Below are 26,212 nucleotides of genomic sequence, written 5' to 3' on the forward strand. Positions count from 1 at the left end.
GAGATATAAAACCCCAAAGGCTTTGAAAAATCCTATAATAAAAAATAAACAACTGCTTAACACGTTATCCAATATAAACGACCCATTAACATTTCCAGACATACTAGCCTTCTCCAGAAGTTAGAGTACATTTAAAGTGAAGCACTACCTTTAAGTGATCTGGAGTTGTTCAATTATTTAAATTAATGAATGTTACGAACGGAACTGAGTGTAGAGATAAATTTGGCGACAAAAACACTTAGAATGGATGGAAGGAATCTGGGAGGCCACTGATGCTTGCAAATATCTTATGTGAACGATAACGCACATCTATACTCAAGCCCTGAGAGTGTGAATGTAAAACGGGAAAATATCTGAGACACTCTAAGATAGAATTCTATATCAACTAGTCATCAATTAATTAGTGATCGCCCTGGGTGTAGAAGGTGATGAAGCTAACGAAGACTTCCTGATATTCTAACATGGTAAACTGAGTGAATTGTAAAACAGGTTTGAGAGCAGTGCGGGGTAGGAAAGAAGAAGAGTAATGAAAACTCGGCTGAAGCTTCTGCACAAAAAGGGATCAGGATCATCATGTCAACTGTTACCTGTTTTTGACTCATTTTATTGGAAAAATAATAACTATAAGCCTACAAGGAACTTCCAGTTATGCTAGGCTCTTTCATAAACTCAAGAGTTTCTGTCCTTAATCTACCTACAGTCCTCAACCAGTTTTCCTGTCACCTTTCCATTCAGTCCTTTGAAAATGATGTGCTCTCTTATACTAGAAAACAGCTGCCCTCACATTACTGATATGTTGGCTTCACATTTTTTTTTTTTTTTAGAATGGCCAGAAGGTGCTTAGTTTTGATAAGGGAGTCCATAGAGTTGTTGCATATGGAAGTTTAATTCTAAATATTGGTATAAGCAATATAATAATGGTGTGGTTTCAAAGGATACAATTTCATACAATCATTCTAAGATATTATGGTTGACTTGCAGGGGCAGACTGCCCGCATTTTAAGACATGTGGATCCAACTCAACCTTGAATATGTCTACATACAGATTTCATAAAATTCTTAACCGTATATAAACATACTATAAAATAGACAGGAAATTTCCAGAATATTTCCCTTCCCCATCTGATCAGTTAGATCACTCTTCCTCTTCAACATCTCTTCCTGTCAATTTAATGACCATACTACACTCCTCAGCAAATTCTCTGTTTACACAGTCAGATGGTCTGCCTACTTCTATCTGTTGTACTAATTACCTTTTCATCTGTCATTCAATTCAATCTTGCTCACCTACAGCAACGTGAAAACGAGAGCATTCAGCTCTTTTCCTTCTAGAGAACAGACACAAGGAAGAGTTACAGTGACAGGAGAAAAAGGGGCGTAAATCACTCATGAAGATGATTAAGAACAACCCTGCTATATTTAGGGTAGGTGGAAATTTCTCTTACCAGGACTTTTATTAATTTAATTTTACTTTTGGCTGCATTGGGTCTTCGTTGCTGTGCATAGGCTTTCTCTAGCTGCCGTGAGCGAGGGTACTCTTCGTTGTGGTGCAGGGGCTTCTCATGACGGTGGCTTGTCTTGTTGCGGAGCATGGGCTCTCGGCATGCAGACTTCAGTAGTTGTGGCACACGGGCTCAGTAGTTGTGGCTTGCGGGCTCTAGAGCACAGGGTCAGTAGTTGTGGCACACGGGCTTAGCTGCTCTGCAGTACGTGGGATCTTCCCGGACCAGGGATTGAACCTGTGTCCCCTGCATTGGCAGGCGGATTCTTAACCACTGCGCCACCAGGGAAGTCCCTTATCAGAACTTTTAAACAGAAACTACTTGCCTATTTGTATATATATCCTTCCTTCCTTCTTTCCTTCCTTCCTTCCATCCATCCTATCATCCATCCAGTCAACAAATTAAGCATGTATTAAATTACCAACTGGGTATTATCATTATGCTACGTGTTACAGAAGATGCCATAACAGTGTCCAAAGTTGGCTGCAATCATACGAAAAGTATTCATCTTCATGAACTAATAAAAGCAAATTAAAAAAGCAACAGCATGCAATTTTTAGCTTACCAAATTTATAAATGCTTTTTATAAAGAAAGAACCATCAAGAGTACAGGAGGAAAGACATGTTCACACACTCCTGGAATGGGAGGACTATAAATTTGTAAAGTCCTTTTAGAAGCAATTTGGCAATTAACTCTAAGCTCTATGGGGCAGGAATCAATCTCTTTTGTTTTCCATTATGTCCCCATTGATTAACACAGTGCTTTGGCATCTGGGAACTGTTCAATAATTAATTGTTGAATAAAAATCGACTGAACAACAACGTTCTAAGCCTAAAAAAATTTACACCCTTCACTCACTGATTCCTTTCCTGAAAATATATCTTAATGAGAAAACTGGTTAGAGGTTAATGTACGCCAAAACTTACTTCACTACTGTTTATATTAATAATAATAATATAACCTAAACGTCCAACAAGATGAGTTTTTGTAGAAACAGTAATATTTGGCAGTCATTAAAATTATGTCAAAAAGAAAAATATTTTACTAACAGAAAAATGTTCATAATTAATGTTAATGTAAAAGAAGCAATACAGTTTTATATTCTTAACTCCCCACTAGCAGACACATATAACCAATACTTTATATTTAGGTACATCTGTGAGCTCATGTTACTATAATATGTTACATTTTTTTTCTGAAGATACACATGCAGAGTCAATTGAAGAAACTAAAAAGGTATCAAAATACTAACTGTGGTTACTTCTAGGTGGAATTATAGCTATTTTAATATTTTTCAAACATATCTTTAGCTTATAATAATATTTTTTACCATAAACTTGTATTGTTTCTACATCTAAACCAAATAATAAAATTATTTTAAAAGAGTAATATAAATGCTCACTTTTAAACTAAGAGAATTTATGATTATCCACTTAGACTTTATTTTTATTTTAAAAAACTTCAAGTTGAAAACAGAGAAAAATATATACACTGCAAGTATCTTCCTCTTAATTTTGCTGTGAAAGTGCTCTAAAAACATAAAGTCTTAAAAAATAACTAAAACATTGTAATGAATTGCAATAATATGTGTGATGGAGAACAAAGAACATAGATCAGAGAAATGAATGATCAGTATACAAACAGAATCAAAAAGCATTTTCTAAGATTGCCTTCCCAGTCTGGCAAAGGCAGATATATTTGCTAATCACTCTAAAATGTAATATAAATCTAGGAATTTTTATATAATTTTAAACTTAGTACATTTTTAAACTACTTATTGAAGAACTATAACAATGTTGACCACTAACTAAATAGCACAGCCTATCAGAATAAAGTGCAAATGTGTTCAGTTATGGATTTTTAATGTGGTGCTGCCAACTACTATACTCAGAGCACTTATATTTAATGACGAAAATGATGGAGAAAAAAGGTCATGTAATCTACAATAGACTGTACAGAAACTAATTATAAAGTAATAGTTCACGACATTATTTCAACCTTCTAGAGAGCAAGTGACTCCTAAATTAGGCAAAGAAACTGTGTAGAATCAGATTTTCTTTTTCTGATTGTCCGCTCAAAGTGCAGTTCAGTACCTTCCATCACTGAACAGCATGACCCACTTGAATGCAGAATATAATTTCTGAACAGTGATTCCTATATTTTAACAGCACCACCAAAAAGAAGAATCTGAGTCAAACTAAAAACAAGACAAATATGCAAAGCAATAAATCTGTGCTAACAACTTTTTATTACAATCTCTTTGTTATTAAATAGAGCTACTTTAAGGACAGAAGATGTTACTCTTGATCTTATGGCACTTGTATAATGAGTAATAATAATAATAAATCAAATTTGAAACTTAAGTACCTTTACGTACAAGATCCCGTGTTAATATTCATTCAGAAATCAACAACACCTAGTTGACTGATTGCTACATGCTGGGTTACTGGGAGAACAAGGGTAAATAAACAGATTGTGCTCTAATTGAATTCGGCTTAGAGAAGCAGATAGATACTTATTCGTAACTGTGATACAATGTGATAGGTGAATTGTGCATGGTGCCCAGCTAGACATAAAGGTAGACAAGACATAGTCTTTCTTCTCCACAGCCACCAATGCAGCTGAGAAGTCAGGGTCCAAAAACAGAATAGTGATACTACAAAATTGTCACGAAGAGATGAATGGACAGCTGGTGACTATGAGTTAGGCATATGAGGAATCTTTCACTCTCTAATCAGGAGACCGAGAAGGAAACAACTAACCACAATGCCAGGTAATGTGCTAATTGTGCAGGATACCACATTAAGTAGAGGTTTTAGGAGCTAAAACGGACTGGAAAGGATTAGAGAGGAGGATGCTTAAGCCAGACTTTTAAGTAACATATAGGCTTTGTTACGCAGAATGGGACATTCCATCAGAAGGAACTAGAAAGCTGAGAGTCTAGTGCAGAGGTTGGCAAACTTTTTCTATAAAGAGCCAGATAGAAAATATTTTAGGACTCTCTGGCCCTACAGTCTGTATTACAACTGCTCAACTTTGCAATTGCAGTACCAAAACAGCCATAGATAATGTGTAAACAGATGAGCAAGGCTGTGCTCCAATAAAGCTTTCTTTATAAATAGTATAATTGGGATTTCATATAATTTTTCACAAAATTATATTAAATATTATTATTCTTATTTTCTTCAACGATCAAAAATATTTTTAAAAATTCTTGGCTCTGAGGCTATACCAAAACAGGTAGCAAGTTGGATTTGACCTGTAGGCTATACTTTGCTGACTCCTGGTCTAGTTAGAAGGCAAGCTAAATACACACACATAACAATACATATAACAATTTCAAATATCTAACCAGTGTTCTCAATTCTACCCAGCCTTTCCATTTTATAACACATGTTTTGTAATACCCTCTTTTCTCCATCTGAAATGAAATTCATGGATAATACAACTGCCTACACATTTTTAAATAATGCCTTAACTGAAGTAAAAGAAGAAATAAAAAGAAACTACTTTATGTTAAGATAGTATGTTTTCAATACGGCAATCTGTGAGCCCAACTACACTAGAAAATGTAATAAAGTAGTCACATGTTTACGTGTACTTATAATGAATAAATTTAGATTTAAATGGAATAAAGAGACCAGATATCACATCTGCAAGAAACACAGGAGAAGTGAAAGAGTAGACATATGAAGAGTAGACACATATGAAAATTAGTGTTGGAAGAAGTAATAATGGTTCATTTGTATACAATAAGAGAGCAAAGGAAATACTTTAGTTGAAATATAATCTAACAAGATTGCTGATAAAGTGGAGAAAGTAAAAGTGTCATATTTTTGCAAATAAACTTATAACTTAGTGCCAAAATAATTACTTATAACTTAGTGTCAAAATAATTCTCTGCTTTATATGGTGCAGACCGGTGAGGAACTTTATCATAATCTATCTATCTATCTATCTATCTATCATCATCATCACCTCTCTATCCCTATTTGGAATTATCCCTCATGTAAAGATAGACACTTGATTTGACTTCTAGTGCTTCAATAGATCTTGGGACTCTGTCCTTTGATAAAAAATGAGGACTAGAGAACCCCAGCCACCTAAGAGCCTACAGGGAAACTGAGTATAGATGACCTTTGGAGAAATATCAGAGTAATACTGAAAACAACAGAAAACTCTAAAATAAATAATTTCACATAATTTTCACAAAATAGATTTCTTATAGTGTGATAACATTTTAAAAATAAATATAAGGTATGGCAATCAAAGAAAATATTTTTTAAAACAATCTTATTGAAATTTGGTGAACTATTTGTATTTCAAGTGCTGTTACCAATTTAAAATGTTTGGTTCTATGTCTATTAAAAGGACCTCAAGTCTCTTCAATTACGTATTTGCAGGTGACATTTACAAATGTAAACTGATACAGGAGAGGTGTATCGATGACATAAATACCAGGATCAGCAATATTGCTCAAGATAGGGATTTTCCAAACTGGACACCAACTCCTGATAAAATTCCTAACAGAACAAAGTACAATGATCCCTTGATTTACACAGGAGTTACATTTCTAGAATATTAAATGATTATTAAATCCTTGCAGAGAATACTTTGTTTATAAAACTGAATTTGATTTTAGGTTTAGAAAATTAAAAATAAAAAAAAAAACTTCATGAATATGAAGTGAAATGTTAAAAATTGTGCATTAATGGAGTCATTCTTTATTCTTCAGGACTGCTCTGCACATTATAGTGCATTTAGCATCCCTGGCCCCCTTCTCCTAATGCCAGTATCACCTCCCAGGCATTATCAATACATAAGTCCCTCCATGCGTTTGTAAAATGATTTCTAATGGCTCGTCTCTCTCCTTATCTTCTTGGGGACTGCTGGTCTGAATTATAAGAATGTAGAAATTAGGTTTATGTAATTCTTTGTATAATGCCCAACACTGCATTATCAACAAATTGCATGCTTAATAATTTTCTTGTCAGTAATTACGCTTCGTGAAGCGGAGCACATAAAGGTAAGAGAGGGAAAGCTGCCTGAAACAGTAAAAAGAATTCTGAGTTCAACGACACTGGCCAGTTCTGCCACAAACTGAATGACCTTGAGCAAGTCTTTTTAACTTTTCTGGGCTTCACGTTCTCCTTTGGAAAATACACTAGATGACCTCTAAATTCCCATCCAGCTCTGACATAATTATAAAATACCTATCTATCTATCTATCTGTCTATGCCTTTGGGAAATTAAAGGAATGAAAGTAGAGAATGGAGAATAAAATCAGGTGATGCTACATTTGTAACAGATCAAACAATATCAAAAAGAAAACCCCAAAACTAAGAAGATGGCCAATGGAGATGGTGGTATTAAAGGGAGGTATTTGATTCTTGGCGTAACAGATGCATAGGTAGTTAGACAATGCATATGAGATTCACATTCATTCAGCAATGTGAGATGATGTTGTCGGACTTATGAAAGACAAATTCTACATGCACTTTTATTTTGTACTTATATTAAGTTTAAAATACATGGTTCCTGATTCCTTACCATAAATATTGCCAAGATTAAATCCAATTGGCAAATAACTACAGATGATGGGGTCTTTCTAAGAGCAGGTACCTTATTCTGGTATCAGTGCTGTGGGAATCTACTCCACTGCTTCAGAGCAGCGTAGTTCTTAACCTCGATCACAGAGTAAAGGGCTCTTTAAGGGCTCAACCAACTCAGGGTTCCTGAGACCAGAAAACAAAGTAGAATGGGGAAATCTGGGATTCTGCTAGGAGGTGTCAGTCCTCCCACCCATGTAAAACACTCCAATTCCTTAAGGAAATTTCCTGTTAAATTAAAGAATTAAAGAGGTCTCTGAGGGTATTCTCCCTTCCAGTGTACCTCAAACAGGCCTTTCTGTAAGATGAGGTGGAAAGGTTGAGTCCGATAGAACTTTATTTGAAACTAGTTCTGCCTTTATCAGTTGTGCCCTCGTGAGCAAGTTACTCTTAGCCTCAGTTGCCATATCTGAAAAATGGGAATCATATAATCACTCTTTTACTGTTGTTGGAAGAATTCCAAGTGACGATTAATGTAAAGACCCTAGCACAGGGCTTTACACATTGTGGGTGTTGAGAGTATTCGATAAATACCGTCACCTTTGGTCTTTTCTTTTCCACCCTCTGCACTTTGTCTCTCCTGCCCTGTCCTAGAAAGAAGGCTCTGCTGATGTCAGCATCCAGTAGCAGGGGTGCCAGGAGTGCTGCTGACTGACTGGCTTCAGATCTGCCCAAGGCATGCTCAGTGCTTTTATTCCTTCTGTGATACCTCTTATTCTCTTATGTTTTTTCCCTTGCCTGGAGGCTGCTGGTGTTTTCCCAGAGACTAAAAAGTCTTATTTTTCCTTAGTAAGGGACCCTCTATGGAAGGAATCAGTAGAAGCAGCCACAGAGTTAAAACAAACTGTCAGATCTTTCTAACCAGACAAAAGCTGAGCCTGAGATTTCAGCCTAGGGCAACCCTACTTCTTGGACTAAAAAATCCTCTGCACTCAAGTTCCTGTAAACTGCTATTTCTGGAGGAGATGTAGAGGGACTGTTAGGGAAGATTTACACAGTTTGGCTAAATACTTCAAATGTAGATTTTCTAGCAGTATGTACTGAGAAAATCTAACATCACCCACCTCTGAATGCAAGCTTATGAAAATGCTAGTTTATCAAAACAAGCCTATTTTACATGATTTTTTTTCTTAGTGTACACCATTGTAAACCTCTGAGAACGCTGAAGGACAAAATGACACCCCATCATAACGTGGTACTGTGTCAAGTGTTTCTGAACAGTTGCCTGGCCTAACCTTCATCACTATAAGCGAGGCATCAAAAAATTCAGTGGACAGACTAGAAACTCTAATAAAGGACCACAATACTGATAATTAATTCGATGGATGATATGTTCTTCAGGTTAAAAAACATAATTTGGATATCACTAGTCATCATAAATACCATTTTTTAAATTGGACAATTCCTGTGTTCTAAGCGCCACGCTTGGCTCTTTAGATAGAGTACTGTCAATTCTTATTACACTTTTCTGCAACATGATTATAACATTCTAAGTTTTACAGAGGGGCAGATGAGTCTTAAAGAGGTTAAGCAAGTGAGATCACACAGAGCTAGTAAGTTCAAACTTTGGATTATCTGGCTCTAAAGCATAAATCCTTTCCAAAGTGTGTCTCATTCATTAATGGATGTCAGGTGACAGAGCCACAGAGTATTAGTTTTGGAAGGGATACAGAGGTTCATTTAGGAAAATCAGTTTCCTTAGAAACAGAGAAACTGAGGCCTAGAAGGGTTCCTTAACCATGAAGCCTAACACAGAGTGTGGCAGAACTCTTGAATCCTACGGTGGCTCAATGCTGCTGACTCAGCAGAGTCCTCACCAAGGCCCACCAGGCTTTCTGTGACCCATCCCCTGCCCATCTCTCCGTGGGCAGATGGAACTAAGAGCAGTTCTACACAGACACCAGGGCGTTACAACTGTTTCTGTTTTTGTTATTTTTGCCCCCAAATCCTATCTCTCTCTGCCGACTTGATAAACACACATTTTTTCAAGATTCAATTCAGTTCCATCCAAGTATCACTACCTCTACGAAGTCTTCACTAATTCACCTCTCTTCTCTGGCCAGAAAAAACAGTTATAGTGAATTAAGGAATAGGTTAATAGAAGCCAACTTTTATTGTGGATTTATGATTCATTCATTCCACAAATATTTATTGAGTCTCTACTATATGTAAGCACTGTGCTAACTGCTTTATATGTATTATGTTAATCACTCCTCACCATAATCCTATGAGTTAAGTACTATTTTTATCCTAATTTTACAACACAGGAAATGTAGGCATAAAGAGATACAGTATCTTTTCTTAAAAAAAAAAAGGATATTTTTGTCTTTCTCCTTTGTAGTCCCTTTGTATCCTGAACACACATTTACTATGGAATTTGCAGCACTCCGTGGAACTTTGTTCCACTTCCAAATTTTGATTTATGACGCTATTATTCTGTGTATATAGTGATATATTTGCTAAGTATTGTATACTATTGTAAGTCGTAAGCTCCATAATGGTAGAGGTGGTATCTACTTTGTTTCCTATTATATCCACAGGGCCTGACAGAGTGGCACATAGTAGGTACTCAGGAAATGATAGTTGAATAAAGAAATGAAGAATGAATGAATGAATGAATAAAGAACAAATGCATAGAACCCTGGTCTCTGAGTCTTCACTGTCTGTGCTGCCTCCCCAGACCAGTCTGCACTGGGCAGAAATGCCACATAAGCAGCGATGGACTTTTTTTTTTTTTTTTTTCCCCAAGGCCGATACTATTATCTTGGATGTGCATTCTAGAACTCACTTCTGGACACTATAATTTTCCATTTTCTTACCTATTATTATGGTTATATTAATTCTACAGATCCAAATGGAATGAAAACTTATTTGAGAAGGGACAGGGGCTGTTTTTTATTCCTGCTGAGGAATAACACAATGACAAAGTCCTGTTAGTACACAGCACCCCCAAATAACAGGAGTTTGGCAAAGAGCCTTGGGAGGAACTCAAGTCATTACCATGGCCCTGTATTATAGCAGCCGGAAATCACACTGCTGATTTCCACGTAACACAGCAACTATCTCCAAGGGCAAGATCCCAGCTCCCAGACACTTAATAGCCCTCAGGCACGTTCTGTACCACATATGGGTCCCTAGGCAACTCTAAAACATGCACTTTCCTTCTTTCTGCTTTATCAAGGAGTCTAAGGTTTACTATCATTAGCCTCTATCTTTTATTTTACAATATTCACAGGATATCTTTAGTTAATTTAAGGGATAAAAATGGTATCCAAAAATTCTCAAAACAGACTTAGTGTTAATGGACACATATTGATACACACACACTCTTGTTTCTGTGATAGTTTACATGGGCATATAATACATACACATCTGTATATTTCAAATATTAGACATATTTTATAGATGTATATGTAAATGAATACAGATATATATATACATAGAGCAGCATTTTCGAGTACCTATCAGAAGTAAAGGCAATATACTTTATATAGAGAAAAAACATTATAAGAACAGCTAGTAATTTCTAGGAGAGAAAAGGATAATATAGAACTTTAATTTTTATATGTGTATATGTATATGCATGTATATATATATGTATAATTATATACACATGAAAATGTGTTAATACATGAAAGTAGATATTATAGAGATATTTAAATATATGTCTATATTAATATAGAGATATTTAAATACATATCTCTATATAGAGATATTTAAATATATATATATATGCACATGCGCATATACAGACATATTAAAAAATATTCGACATAATATATTTGAAAGGGCACAGGAGTGGAATGAAGAGAGATTGATCAATCTAGTATAGCACATTTTTAGGACTAAGATGGTAAAAGGATAGAAGAGTCAGTTGATAGAAGAGTGTCACAACACTGAAGATCCTAAAGGATATGGTATCGGTTCTCCATTATTTGGGGAGTAACTGTTCTCAGCAAGTAATAAAGTACATGTGAATAAGAGAGAAAAATGTAGAGAAATGTGTATACAAAAGAATAATGGGAGATGGTGGCTGCCTCATTTTATTGCCTTCTCATATGTCACTGGATCTTTAATTATCAGTGCAGAGTCTATTTCAATCTTTAAAGCATTAAATGGCTATAAATTTAAGCAAGTAGGAGGCTGACTTTGTTAAAAACCAAGGAAGGGAAGAGTTTTCTCTTGGTTGATGAAAAATGTACCAAGATTTTTTGAGCATAGTTATTATAATATAGTATTAGAGATTTTGGTTTGAGCAATGATGAAAAGTTTATTACATCTTAGATAAAAAGAATTGTAAAAATAAAGCATGTTTGCACATTCTACTCTGTGCAAAATCCATAAGCTAGATGTGTTTGCCTTGTCTGCCTATGTAAGCCTTGAGAATTTAACATAATCAATAAAGAGATATAGGCTAAAGACATTTAAACACATGTGTTTGTTAAAGAACAGGGACTTCATAATTGTTGACTGTTTATTCAGTTTGGAATTCATGTTAACTTTAAAAAATAACTGAGTTTCCAAACATCAGGCTCCATTTCAAGGTGAACTAGTTTGATTCTAAAATGACAATATATTCTTGATTTAAATCAAGATGCTGAAATGTATGATATTAATGCATCAGAAGCCACATATAAGGCCACATATGTAGCATTAAGATCTAGTGATATATACTTACAAGTACTTAAAAAAAAACTAATATTAAAATTGGAATGTTCTCTACACCTCTCGGATCATAACGTTTTACTCATGATCAATACCCACTTCTTAATTATGCTAAAATCATATTAAAATCAAGAGAGGATTTTTTTCTGCAAACACAGATTTTTCTCTTTTCAGTGAATTTTTATGAACAGAGTTCTATATTTATGACAATGATTACAGGTGCCTTTTATTTATATTTTATAGCATTTACAGGAAGTTGTTTTCCCTCTTCTGGATGGAGACAGGAAAAAATGAGCCAATTTCGTTTCTGGTACAATGCTAGTAGTTTGGGGCAAGAATAAGCTAGGAATCAAATTAAGGGACTCTGCACATCTGCTTCAGAAATATGTTACAGGGGAATACGAGTTATACTTTTTAATATAAATAACCTTATTGCTTCTATGAATAAATGAAATGTTTCATTATTTTATTCTGAGTGTAATTGTCTAGCTTGCTTCCAATTATATTCCTTTTGTTTATAAAATGAATTATTTAGTACAAACACATTTTCTTCTCCATCACTGAAAAGGTATACAGCATTATAAGAGTAAAATTCGAATAGGATACTTTAAATCGCTGCTTTCCATAGCTGAAGAAATGAATGTTTTTTTATCTTTAAAGAGATGGAAAGTATCTGATTAAAGTTCATTTTCTCTTTCTCCCTTAAAACAAGACAAAACCCTAGGCTAGGCAGAATAGAAAAAGTTAACAATGATTAGAAGTAATAGTGCTGCTAAAGTCTACGATGCAGAATAGTAAAATCATCTGAGCACTAGAGAAGTTGAATTTGGGGAAAAGTCACTGAAAGAAACTGAGCACAGCATCCCTTGACTTTCACAGGCCACACAGAGGTGTGAGCCCACAAACACCTGTGAAAATTACAGGATTTCTTGGCCTACCATTTACCAAACAGGCGTACCCAGTCAGCAAGGAGCACCCAGAAAAGTTTCCAAACCGTGCTAGCCTTCCCCAGCGTGCTCTCAGTTTCTTCCAATACTCACGGGAAAGTCACAAGGAAAAGGCTCACCTGTGCTGGGCTGAACCAGCCATGTGGGCAGGCACAATGCTCCCCACAAGTCCCTTTGCCCTTGGTGCTCGTCTTGTGGGAGCTTTTCCGCACACTGTCCCACAAAGTGACCAGCTTGGTCCTGTTTGAAGCTGGGCCCCCAGGTCCCGAGGAGGGCATAGTCTGAGAACTGTACCCGAGCCCCTGAGGACTCCTCTGCCAGCCACAAGCGCAGTGGGCATCCCTGAGCAGTGTGGGTGCGCTCCTGCCGGCATCCATCCCATCGGACCCCCGGCTGCAGCTGTGTTGCTTGGTGAGGTATGCATTCATACTGCACTGATGCCTACTCTTGCCTTTGGTCAGCTCTGCACAGGAATGTCTCCTCCCTCACACCCCTTTCTTCCAGGCAGTTGTAAAAGTCTTTTTTTTTTTTTTTTCTCCCGTGGTTCCCTCAGTATCTTTGACAGCTGCTATAGCAGCGCATCGTGGGAGCAGCTCCGCACAGCATTATCTGCGGGCTGGTAGCTCTTTGTCAATAGATGACTCAACTCACAGAGCAACTTGACAGTATCCCTGCTCTAGGCAGAAGCAATCAATGCTCCACACAGCTGGGCTACAGGACTGTACACTGTTACAAACCCTTTTTGGATGGAGCCCCACAGTAAAGCATACTCTTCGCAATTTGGCATTCTGGCTTTTCCCTCTCTAGCTGATCCCCACGCAAAATACAGACCTCAGGAAAGAGAGCATCTTATCAGACTAGCAGGACCCTTCTTTCCAGAAAGAATATATCTAGGCTGAAACCATATAGCGTAAGCAATGTAAAACGATGGGGAGGTTAACCTGTGAAACAATTTCCAACATTTACAGGAATCACTTATTTAGAGAGAGGTTTGCCAAGACACAGACCAAATCATGAGGTAACGAAATAAGAGGATCAGTATTAACTCTAAAGAACATGGATTCATTCAGAAAAATCACTTAGATCACAGCATTATACCAGAGTGCTTTCAAATTTGGAAGTGTGTTTTAGAACATGATTATATATTATAGTCCAAACGTATATTATTTATGCTATGAACAATTATTAATTCTTTCTGATTCAAAAGTAAAGCAATTCCCAAAGTTCCAAACTGATGGGTTGGCTTATTTTGACACAGTGTTTCTCCTTACCCCAAATTATTCTGAGGATTTCCTTTCAAATACTTTACCACAACAAATACATTCACCACAGAGAGAGGCTGCATTTTGAAGTGAAAGACATCTAATTCTGCCATCCAGTATTTTGGTTTCCAAAGACAGAATTTCCAAATTCTTTCACTAAAAAATGAGTGAAATCTATCCAATTTAAAGCAATTGCCTTCCAAAGAGGACATGATTGTTTTAAATTTTAAATTTTAGTATGTTTGCAGAAGCCATGCATAGTATTTTCAGGAAAGGGAAAGGCTAATTGCTACAGCACTTAGAATTTTTATTCTGTTTGAAACTTTCCATATCTCTTGCCAAAATGCCTATCCCTATCACATATCCCTAAGGAAATAATTTTGGTTTGATTGGGGAGCACAGCGCCACCTATGCAGCACCAAACAAGTGTGATATAATCCCATGATATAGTTATTCTAGTTATAGACCATCAGGTGCTATCAGACCCACTTTCGCAGTGGACTAACCAGGTGCTGGGGCAGTGTAGACCTCATTTCTATCTGAGTCGACAAGGTTCTTGTTTCAAAAGCCATGATTACAACATATCCTACAATTCAACACTAGGACTCGCTGGATAAATCATTGTTATATATAAAAGTCCTGAAAGGAAGGGGCAGGAATTTCTCTTTTCGTGTATCTGCATGAAAGAGACGTTTCCCAAATTCTGTGCAAGGGGTTGGTATAAGTACCTTGCCTGGCACGGTAAGCATTCAAAACACCTTTGCTAAATAATAATGACCCATATGTGTCAGTTCAGAGGGCAGGCCTGGGTCTGTTATTGACTATTTTTTCCCAAGCTCCTAGCCCACTGCCTGCCCAGCACATCATAGCAGGCTTATGATAAATACATTTTTGGACAGATGAATAGATATTTGGGTGGATGTCTAATACAAGGAAAGAGTAGAAGAATGACGGAGTTGACTAACATTTTTAGAAAATAATATTTGATTCAGCAGTGCTCCAGAAACAAACTATTTTTCTAAGGTTGGCTTTACTGTTGATTTTGAGATATTAAGGAAATTTGCCACAAAAACGTGAAGACTTGAACTGTTGGGTAGGTATAACAATGGCATTAATGGTATTTCTTTCTGAAAGAGGAACAAGGAATCACTATCAATACTTACAAACATAAAATTGAGGCAAATAGATCATCATGTGATACGCAGTGAGAAAAGGAGCAGAAAATTCTCTCCCTTTCTTTTTCTCTTCTTCTTCCTCCCTCCCTCGCCCCGCTTCATTTTTTTATGCTGAATCAAGGGCTAATGGCTGAATGACCTTCTGTGTCAAATAAAGCCCTAGAGAACTTCATATTTATCTGGTGTCGCCATGATGCATGGCTGTACAGTAGGACTTGATGTGAGATGGCAATCCACCACCCTCCAAATGAGAATGTAAGGAAGTAATAAGTTTGGCTCTCTCCAATCTTATCTAACCATAGATGCTTCTCCAGTTTTTCAGGCAGATTTCATTGCTCAGAGGCCCATTGAATCTTCAGGGAATACACGCCCTGTTCTCATCCATTTGCCTCTCAAGTATAAGAATCAATCTGTGCAGGAGTCAGTGTGAATTTGTTATAATTTTGTAATGGCGTGTGCAGCTTGCAGCAAGACAGAAAAGTTCCTGGCTGGGCACTACTCAAAGGTATTATAAATCTTCATAGGGACCTAAATCTGTTATGAATGAGTTCTTTGGAATCAGCTATTTCTTCCCAACACAAAGACAAGAGAATTGCTGTTTTAATAACCTTTGCATGTCATTTCTATATAGAAACATAAATATTACATATTGCCTAACTAATGTGACTTTCCTCCAAAGATCTTAAAGACCACAGCAAACTTTCGTTAAACGTGCTTCAAAACTATTGAAATTGTACTTTCCCTTTAACACGTATAAAATAATCCTAGCCTCCTCTCTCCCCCTCCCCCCCAGTTATTTTTTCCTTTTCAAAAATGACGTTTGGCTTTCCAAGTCTGTGGACAGACCACTTAAAACAGATAAATATGTCCAGCTAGCCCACTGTACTATGAAACAGACCTACTAATTAAAGATAATTCAATTCGATCAACTGTAATTGGTCAACTGTAATGACCACAGGATGACATGAAAGTCTGGCAAAACGAGAATTAGTGGTGCACAAGTCCACATCTTACTTATCATTGTGATTTAACATGGGCATATGGCGCACAGAGCAATGCCTAGATGAGATACATCTTATTGACCTCTCTTTGACCTGGTAGTGCCTCCACAGAACAACCACTAGAAGGTTTTTGTTTATTTTAATTTATTTAAAATTTGTTTTTATTGAATGAAAGATTCTTTAAATTCTATAGTGCTTTACCATTTTCAAAAGTTTCACACACATGATTTCATATAATCCCATTTTGAAGCAAGGGCTTAAAACTAAAATCCTGGCTTAATTTGTTTAATAAAAAATAAATATCAAAGATGAATTGCTAAATAAATTGTACTGCACTAAAACACTATGCAGATTCTTTTCCAGATAAAATTTCCTGCAGGCACTCTATGCATATGAGAAATGAAAATATTAATTACGAAAGAAGAGCTAAGTGCTTGCTAAAGGATGGCTGGGTAGCAGAAAAGCCCTTTAGCAGCCCCAAGTAATGTGTTAAATAATCATAAAATGGTATAAAGTATTAGACACAATTTCTCTTGATTTGAAAAGTATGTACAGTGAATTCCTGTGACCGCAAAGACTAGAGATGTTACAAATGCTAACAAATGAATATTCTTCTACATCTAAAACCTTCAGCCTAGGCAATCTCCAGAACTAAGCACAATTACCTTCTAAAATAAGACAGAACCCAGAATAGTTAAGGTAATTTAGGTTCTAAAATTATTTCCAAAATACTTATATCAGTTTAATCATAAATCTTATGAGGCAAAAGTAAGCATGAATTAACAGTGTGCAAGGACACATCCCTATTGCTATAGAGATTTAACTTGGACAGAGGATTTAATAGGGAGTAGAAAAAAATTTTAAAGGTCCCAAATTCTCACTAATATACTTGGATTTGGGTGGATGCTGGTGGGGAGGGGATTAATCTGAATTGAAAAGGCCATTGTCAAATGGTTTTCAGGAAATGCATATTTATTCTATTCTAACCAACTTCGTAACACTATTAGAGAAATAAGAACACAGGTTATATGACATTTCTTAGAGAATCTGAAAGGAATATTGATAAAAGGTAATAATCATTTATAATTTACATATTTTAACAATTTAACCTAAATGATGAACCACAGTATTACAAGGAAGTTGTTCTCAGCCTTCCAGATTAAAGTAGTGTCACGTCTCCTGTGACTCTTTCCAGATCCACCTGGCATATTCAGTTATACTCTACAGTATTTGTCTGTTAAGTATCTTCTACTTTTGTCTATTCCTCTCAATCACCATGATGACCATCCTAGTCTAAGCTACCGTTCACTTCTCTGTAAAACTTGTGAAACAGCTTCGTAACTGGCCTCTGGCACCACCTTTACTCCAATTCATGCTCATGTAGTGGCCAGAGTGACTTCTTCTAAAGTGAGAATCTGATAAGGTTCTACCCTGCTTGATAACTGTGAATAAAGTCTCGTTTTCTGGGAATCTTTATCCCTACAGAGAATACAATCTTTAAAGTGGCTTGCATGGTCCTTAATCCTGCCCTGTGCGACCCAGCCTCTACTGCTTTCCCCAGTCTCACCCATCCCTCACTATCCTCCAACTATCGTGTTCTCTTTCCCTCTTCACACCTTGTTTAACCCTCCAACTTGTTTAACCCTCCAACTATCGTGTTCTCTTTCCCTCTTCACACCTCCACATAATTCATTTCTACTCACCCTTCTGTAGGGTGCATCAAGATACAACCTCCAAGAAGCCATCTCAAGGAAACACAGAATACAATCTAAAAAGAGTGGGCTCATTATGAAACACAGCTCCAAAACAAGTCTACCAGAGCTTACTTCCTACCAGATTGCCAACCCAAAGCCTCTTCTATTCAGAAATTCTGGAGTTCTCCCTGCATTCCAGAGCTCAACTCAAATGTCACCTTTTAAGAGAGCATTCCCTGGACACTGCCCCACCCCCTTCCAGAACAGATTAAGTCATCCTCCCATTAAGCACTCATTTAGCACCTGTGCTCCTCTATTATAATTTACGACAACTGCAATTAAAACAAGAATTGCACTATTACTTGTTTTGTGCCATTCTCCTCAAACAGAATGTAAGTAACAGCCATTAGGGAAGGGAGATGGCTCTTTTTTTGCAGTTGCATCCTCTGAACCAAGCACAAAAGGCGTTTAGTGGTTATTAAAATAAATTAAGCAAAAAAGAAGATAAAAGTGTTCTTCAGTGGTTATTCCAACATAGGTGTCTGGGTCTATGTTCTACATCTTAGTGTAAAATGAACAAATAAGCATTTTGAATTTAAACACAAAATAGCAATGTGTTCTTAAGGTCATTATGTGAAACATTTCAGTGGCTGAGTGGTGCAAGTGTATGAATTTATCTTTTTGAAGAAGTTTGCTAGTGGTCTTATAATACTAAAACATAGAAATGGCTGCTGTTTATTTTAGCCAGATCTTCATTCATAAAAGCTGCTCTTCCTGACAGCTGTGTTTTTCTCTCAAGTGTTTTCAGACTGTTCTCCCTTTATAGCTAGATGGGACAAAATGGGGAGTGGTTCCCCAAGTCAGAGGCCAGTCAGTGGTAAAGCAGGGAGAGAATCCCAAACTTCAGCCACCAAAGTCACATTCCTCTTAAAATGATATAGTCCAAAAGGTATACTGATTTCACAGTATATTACAAGTATGTATTAGGGAGCAGAAAGGCACGATGACATCTCCTCTTCCTCTCCACCAAGTTAGAAAGTTAAAATATTAAACAGCATTATTATCCATAATAGTCATCCCCTTTAGTTCCTTTTAAAAAATTGTGGTGAAAAAATACATAATATTAGATCTACCCTCTAAACGAAGGTTTGAGTGTACAGTACAATATTGTTGACTATAAAGCACAATGTTGCATAGCAGATCTCTAGAACTGTTCCATCTTGCATGACTAAAATTCTATTCTAGAATTCTATTCCCATGCACAGTGACTCTTCATTTCCCTCCTCCCAGCTCCTGCCAACCACCACTCTACTTCCTGCTTTTATGAATTTCACTACTTCTGCATACCTCATATAGTATAAATGGAATCATAAAGTATTTGTCTTTCTGTGACTAGCTTATTTCATTTCATATAATGTCCTCAAGGTTCATCCATGTTATAGCACATGACTGGATTTCCTCTTTCTACGGCTGAATAATATTCCACTGTATGTATATACCACATTTTCTTTATCTGTTAATCCGTCAGTGGAGAATTAGGCTGCTTCCACCTCTTGGCTAATGTGAATAATGCCTCAGTGAACACAGGAGTGCAAATATCTCCTTAAGATCCCAATTTCAATTCATCTGGATAAATACCCAGAAGTAGGTTTGCTGGATCATCTGGTACTTCTATTTTTAATTTTTTCAGGAACCTCCATACTGTTTTCCTCAGCAGCTGAGCCATTTTACATTCCCACTTACCACCAACAGTGCACAGGGTTCCCATTTTCTCCACATTCTCACTAATACGTTTTCTAGGTTTTGTTGTTGTTGCTGTCATTGTTTTTGATATTGGTCATACTAACAGATGTGAGCTTCATCTTCCCTTCTCAAAATCGTTTTATCTATCCGGAGTGTTTTGTGTTTCCACAACAATTTTAGGATTTTTTTTTTTTTCTATTTCTGTAAAGAATGCCATTGGGACATTTGCAGGGATCACACTGAATCTGTAGATTGCTTTGAGTCGTATATTTTAAAATGTTGTCTTCCAATCTTTGAACATTTGTGTCTCTTTTTCATGTCTTTCATCAATGTTTTGTAGCTTACAGTGTACAGGTCTTTCACTCCCTTGGTTAAGTTTATTCCTATTTTATTCTTTTTGTTGTTATTGTAAACGAGTTTGTTTTCTTAATTTTCTATTGAAATTGTTCATTGTTAGTATGTAGAAAGACAACTAACTTTTGTATATTGATTTTGCATACTGCAACTTTGCTGAATTCATTTATTAGTTCTAACAGTATTTTCGTGTGTGTGTGTGTGCATGTATGTGTGGAATCTTTAGGGCTTTTTAAACATGAAATAATGTTTTCTGTGAACAGAGATAATTTTACTTCTCCCTTTCTGATTTGTAAGAGGTTTATTTGTTTTCCTTGACTAATTGCTCTGGTTAGAACTTGCAATACAACATTGAATAGAAATGGTGACAAGTGGGCATCTTTATCTTGTTCCTGATCCTAGAGAAAAGCTTTCAGTTTTTCACCATTGAGTATGATGTTAGCTATAGGCCTTTCATCTATGACCTTTATTAGGTTAAAGTCATTTCCCTCTGCTCCTAGTTTGTTGAGTATTTTTATCATGAAAGAATGTTGAGATCTGTCAGTGTGTCTCTGCATCTGTTGAGATGATCACTGATGTTTATCCTTTGTTCTGCTGATGTGATCACATTGATTGTTTTTCATAGGTTGAACCATCTTTGCATCCCAAGGATAAATCACACTTGGCCATGGTGTGTGATCTTTTTAATGTGTTGTTGAATTCAGTTTGCTATTTTGTGAAGGATTTTGCATTCATTCATTAGGAATATTGGCCCGAAGTGTTTTTGTTGTGTCTTTTCCTGGCTTTGGTATCATATTAATGTGGGCTTATGAGAAGTATTTCTGAATTTTCAATTTTTTGGAAGAGTTTGAGAAGGATTGGCATTTTTTCCTGTTAAATATTTGGTAGATATCACCAGTGAAGCCATCTGGTCCTGAGCTTTTTCATTTTGGAAGGTTTTTGATTATTGATTTAATCTCCTCACTATTTATAGGTCTGTTCCGATTTTTTATTTCTTCATGATTCAGTCTTTGTAGGTTGTAGGTCTTTGTAGGTAAATTCTAAGAATTTACCCATTTCTTCTAAGTCATCCAATTTGTTGGTATATAATTGTACATAGTAGTCTCAATCCTTTTAATTTCTGTGGCACCAAATGTAACTCTCCTCTTTCATTCTTTATTTTATTCATTTGAGTTTTTTCTTTTTTCCTTAGTTAATGTAGCTAAAATTTGTCAATTTTATCTTTTTAAAAATAGGTCTTAATTTTGTTGGTTTTTTCTATTGTTTCTCTATTCTCTACTTCATTTACTTCTGTCCTAATCTTAACTATTTTCTTCCTTCTGCTAACTTTGGATTTAGTTTGTTCTTCTTTTTCTAGTTCCTTGAGGTATAAAGTTAGGTTGTTTATGTCAGACCTTTTCTCTTATTTAAATATAGTCATTTACCACTATAAACTACCCTCTTAGTACTGCATTTGCCTCGTTCCACAACTTTTGGTATGTTGTGTTTTTGTTTCTCAAGATATTTTTAAATTTCTCATTTGCTTTGTTCTTTGACCCACTGATTGTTCAAGAATGTATTGTTTAATTTCCAAATATTTGTGAATTTTCTAGTTTTCCTTCTGCCACTGATTTTTAGTTTCATTCCATGTGTTTGGAAATATACTTGGTATGATTTCCATCTTCTTAAAACTGCTAAGCCTTATTTTGTAACCTAGCATGTGATCTATCCTGTAGAATGTTCCTTTAACACTTGAGAAGAATGTGTATCCTGCTGCTATTGGGTGGAATGCTCTGTATATGTTAGTTAGGTTCTTTTGAACTGTACTATTGTTTGATTCCTCTGTTTCCTTATTGATCTTCCATCTGGGTGTTCTATCTGTTGTTGAAAGTGGGGTGTTGAAATCATCTAGTACTGTGTTGCTGTTCATTTCTCCCTTCAGTTCTGTCAATGTTTGCTTCATATACAGACTATCTCTGACTTGCAATGGTTCAATTTATAATTTTTCTACTTTACTATGATGTGAAAGTGATACACATTAATAGGAACTGTACCTCAAATTTTGATTTTTGATCTTTTCACAGGCTAGTGATATGCAGTATGATACTTGGCAACAGGAGCAATCCACAGCTCCCAGTCAGTCGTGTGATCACAAGGGTAAATAACTAATACACTTACAAACATTCTATACCCATACAAGCATTCTGTTTTTCACGTTCAGTACAGTATTCAATAAATCACATGAGATATTCAACACTTTGTTATAAAATAGGCTTTGTGTTAGATGATTTTGTCCAACTGTAGGCTAACGTAAATGTTCTCAGCATGTTTAAGGTAGGCTAGGCTAAGCCATGATGTTTGGCAGGTCAGGTATATTAAATGCATTTTTGGCTGATGACATTTTCAACATATCTTAATTCCACTGTAAGTCAAGGAAGATTTGTATTAGGATGCTCTGAGGTTGCATATATATTTATAATTGTTATATCTTCTTGGTGAATTGACCCTTTTATGAATATATAATGTCTCTCTTGACAGTTTCTGACTTAGTCTATTTTGTCTGATATAAGTATGGTTACCCCTGCTTGCTTTTGGTTACCATTTGCCTGGAATATCTTTTTCCATCCTTTTACTTTCAGCCCATATGTGTTCTTAAGTCTAAAGTGACTCTCTTATAGACAGTGCATAGTTTAATCTTTTTTCTTCAGCCACTCTATGTCTTTGGACTGTGAAGTTTAACCCATTTACATTTAAAGTAATTATTGATAGGGAAGGACTAACTATTGTCATTTTGTTCATTGTTTTCTGTCTGTCTTGTAGCTTTCTTGTACCTCTTTTCTACTCTTGCTATCTTCCTTTGTGTTTCATTGACTTTTTTTTCTTTTTGTAGTGTCATGAGTTGATTCCTTTCTCATTTTCTTTTGTGTATCTTCTATAGGTATTTTCCCTGTGGTTACCATGTGGCTTACATAAAATATCTTACAGTTATAACAATCTATTTTAACCTGATAAGCTGATAACAATTTAACTTCAAGTGTATATAAATACTCTACATTTTTACTTCTCTCCCACACTTTGTCATCAATGTCACAAATTACATCTTTTTGTAGTGTGTATCCATTAACATATTTTTGTACTCATAGTTATTTTTTATACTCTTGTCTTTACCTTCTTTAGTTCTTAATACAGTAACTACAGCACTTATCACTGAGCTTATTGCATATAAGACAACAATGTGCTCTTGTCCAAGCCTTAATAAACTTGAAAGTCAATTTAAATAAAGTATATTGATTTAAATGGGTGGGGGGAAATCTTGGCTTTTGATCAGACTCTTGGGAGTCTAACATGTGTAACATTCTGACTGTGTTATTTCCAAGTGCTGGTCTCATTCTTCCAATGCTAGATGCTCTACTGACTCTTTCCTGGTTTCTAGGAGCAGGCAAAGTAGTGTGGGAGAGTGTGGAGTTCCTAGGCAGGGCACAGGCATGTGCCATCCCCTGTGCTGAGTTTCATGAGAGAGGAAATGTATGAAAAATAAAATGTGCAAAACTAATATTAGGGTATTGATTCATGACTGGAAAAGAGAGAGAGAGAGGAAGGGGAGGAAGAAGGAAGGGAGGGAGGAAGGAACGAAGGAAGGGCAAAAAGAAGAAAGCAAAGGAGGGAGGAAGCAGTCACAAACTGAGGAAATAAATCTCAGAAAAGATAAGACACAAGAGTCAGGTTGAATGATGCTATGCACAGAATCAAACTGGAACAAATATAAAATGGACCTTCCTCTGACTGTGGGACAGTCTGACACATACCACTGAGATCCCCTTGAAGCAATCTACCTAGATTTTGGTGGCTGTGACACTCAGAATGATAAACTGGAATCAGCCTTTCTTTGGTCTAAGTTTTACATGCTCTTATTTTTCTGATGAATGATTTGTAATAGATATTTTCTAAATTTATCAAAAGGTTAAAAAAATACACAAAACTTCTCAGTTAAAAATAAACCAGATTCTGACTTGTCAGAGGTAATTTATCTGTGGATTGGCCTAAAGGCAGGGGTATGGATTAATAGAAATGACAGGCCCTCTTCCAGCTCAATGATCTCCTCTCCTTCGAGACTTGACATTTCAGTAAAGTTTTACCTAATTGGCTTTGCTTTGGCCTGTACATTTCAAATTCACATTTAATTAATCATTCCCTCCTCTGTGATTCCGCATTATTTTGCTCTTGTGCCTTTTCACTTTGTTCAATAAATATTTATTCAGTTCCTATGCTGTACCGGGAACTATGCTAGGGATAAATTAGCGAACTATAGCTAACAATTTAGCAGGGCAGAACTCCTTGAATAAACAAGTGTGCTGAGTGATGAAAGGGAGACATACAGTGACAGCATGTGGGATCTTCCCTGCTATTGAAGTCATTCCATTATGGTGAGTTTTATAATTATATGCGGGCATGTTTGCCTTTCCTACTAGATTATAAGCTTCTGAAGAGCAAGGACCATCTTTTATTTGTAAACTCACACCCTCCTTGTCATTGCCTCAATATAATTATTATTGCTCAGTAAATATTTGTTGAATTAAACTTGGAAAATATGGGACTTGGGTTTAGGAAATGTGCTCTAGTTCCAGCTCTGCCACTAACTAGCTATCTCATCTTGGACAATTTATTAAGTTTTAATGACCCCATTTGTGAAATTAAGGGGGTGGACTAAAGTGTCTATGCATCAATATTTAGTGGTTGCTGAAAGACAAGCAGAGCTGGTGAGTGATGACCTGTCGACAACTCTAGGTTTAATCATAATGCCTCCCAATTGACTATAGAAATACAGATTTAATATATTATTACTGTAAACATGTAGGTTTATTATTATTTTTAACACATAGCAAGATGATTAAAGGGTATGGCATGGTGAATATTTCGGCTTATTTTCTCAATTTCACACCCTTTCAATAAGATTTTGCCAAATAGGGAGATGGCATGCTATAGTGGCTAGAAGCATGGCCTTTGAAGTCACAGCTGAGCACATTTTCACTGCTGCATAAATATCTGAAGTCTGCTGGAACTCTCCCCTGGATTTTGAACATTTTTTTCTATATTTTTACATAATGTGATAAAGTTTTGTACAACATTTATGTACTTGTTTTCTCTCATTCATAGTAGACAAAGCATGAGTTGCAGAATCAGACTTCTGAGTAAACATCCCAACTCTGATCATTATTAGCTTAGGACTTGATTAAGTTACTTAACCTCTCTGTGTCCCAGTCTCCTCATCTGAAGAATAAGATTGATAATATCAATAGTTCCTATCTCATAGGATTGATGTGAGAATAAGATGGATTAATTTCTGTAAAGTACTTAGTACAGTGCCCGGCACATAATAATATCCAGCAAGCTTTATCTATCCTCTTCCTCCTAATCATCATTATCATCGTCCCCCTCCCTACTCCAATTATAAGAAGTAGCAGATACTGACATTTAAAAATTCTGCAGTGCCTACATAGAGACACTCAAAAAAGGTCAACTGATTTCAACTGAATGTCAGGATCCCATATTGGTCCTAAACTTCTTTCCAACTCCTATTTTTGGTCAGGGCATTCTGCCCTTGGGCCAGGTGCTAAATAACACCATTGATAACAGCAACATATCTACCATTTATTGAGTACTTACAATGTGTCCCAAGCATAAGTATTTCATTTGATCCTAACAATCCTATATGGTAAACACTGAGATGTCAATTTAAATACAGAAATCGGCTTAGACAGATTCTATAATGTTCCCATGGTCACAGTATTAGTAAGGAATGGAACCAGGAGTAAAATCAAGGTTCACACAGCACTGGAGCCTGTGAATAAAAAATTGTGCAAAATAGCATCTCATTTTTCTGTTGGACTTCAGTTTCCAGAAGTACCATTATATCTTTTATTTCTCTTAATTTTCAAAATAGCTCCATATGGTAGGCAGGGCAGGAGAAAAACAGAAGCTCATTGCTGTGAAACAGTGTGTCAAGGGTCAGACAGCTGTTAAGTGATATTGTTGGAACCACAATTCAAAACTCAGTGTTCTGTCCAAAATCTGTCCACTATTCCATCCTCTTTTCCCACACAACACTTCCTTTTTAAGGATGTACACATAGCATCTTGTCACTCCCTTTGACATCAAAAATTGGGTAAAAGATAAGGAACATTTCGTGAACCTAGAATTTAAGGTTTTAAGTTTGGTGTTAGCATAAAATGTGTGTTTGCATTTTCGATTCCTATTTATAATCCTAAGGAGAGGATTCATC

The 26,212-nt window shown here is 36.1% G+C and overlaps 1 protein-coding gene across 17 annotated transcripts in view; it reads right to left on the reverse strand.

The window, feature by feature from the left end:
- DLG2 (discs large MAGUK scaffold protein 2) overlaps positions 1 to 26,212 on the reverse strand; it is a 2,041,348-nt gene that overhangs the window by 794,865 nt on the left and 1,220,271 nt on the right. For 3 of the 17 annotated variants that reach the window (XM_079928923.1, XM_079928922.1, XM_079928909.1), the window contains exon 1: positions 12,844 to 13,197. The exons of the other annotated variants lie outside the window; for them this stretch is intronic. In XM_079928923.1, coding sequence (XP_079785049.1) covers positions 12,844 to 13,152 — 309 coding nt within the window. In that variant the 5' untranslated portion in view covers positions 13,153 to 13,197. Of the gene's footprint in view, positions 1 to 12,843; positions 13,198 to 26,212 lie in introns of those variants that run through there. 17 annotated transcript variants of the gene reach the window in all.

Source organism: Stenella coeruleoalba (genome assembly GCF_951394435.1).
Source record: "Stenella coeruleoalba genome assembly, chromosome: 8".
Lineage (NCBI taxonomy): Eukaryota > Metazoa > Chordata > Mammalia > Artiodactyla > Delphinidae > Stenella > Stenella coeruleoalba.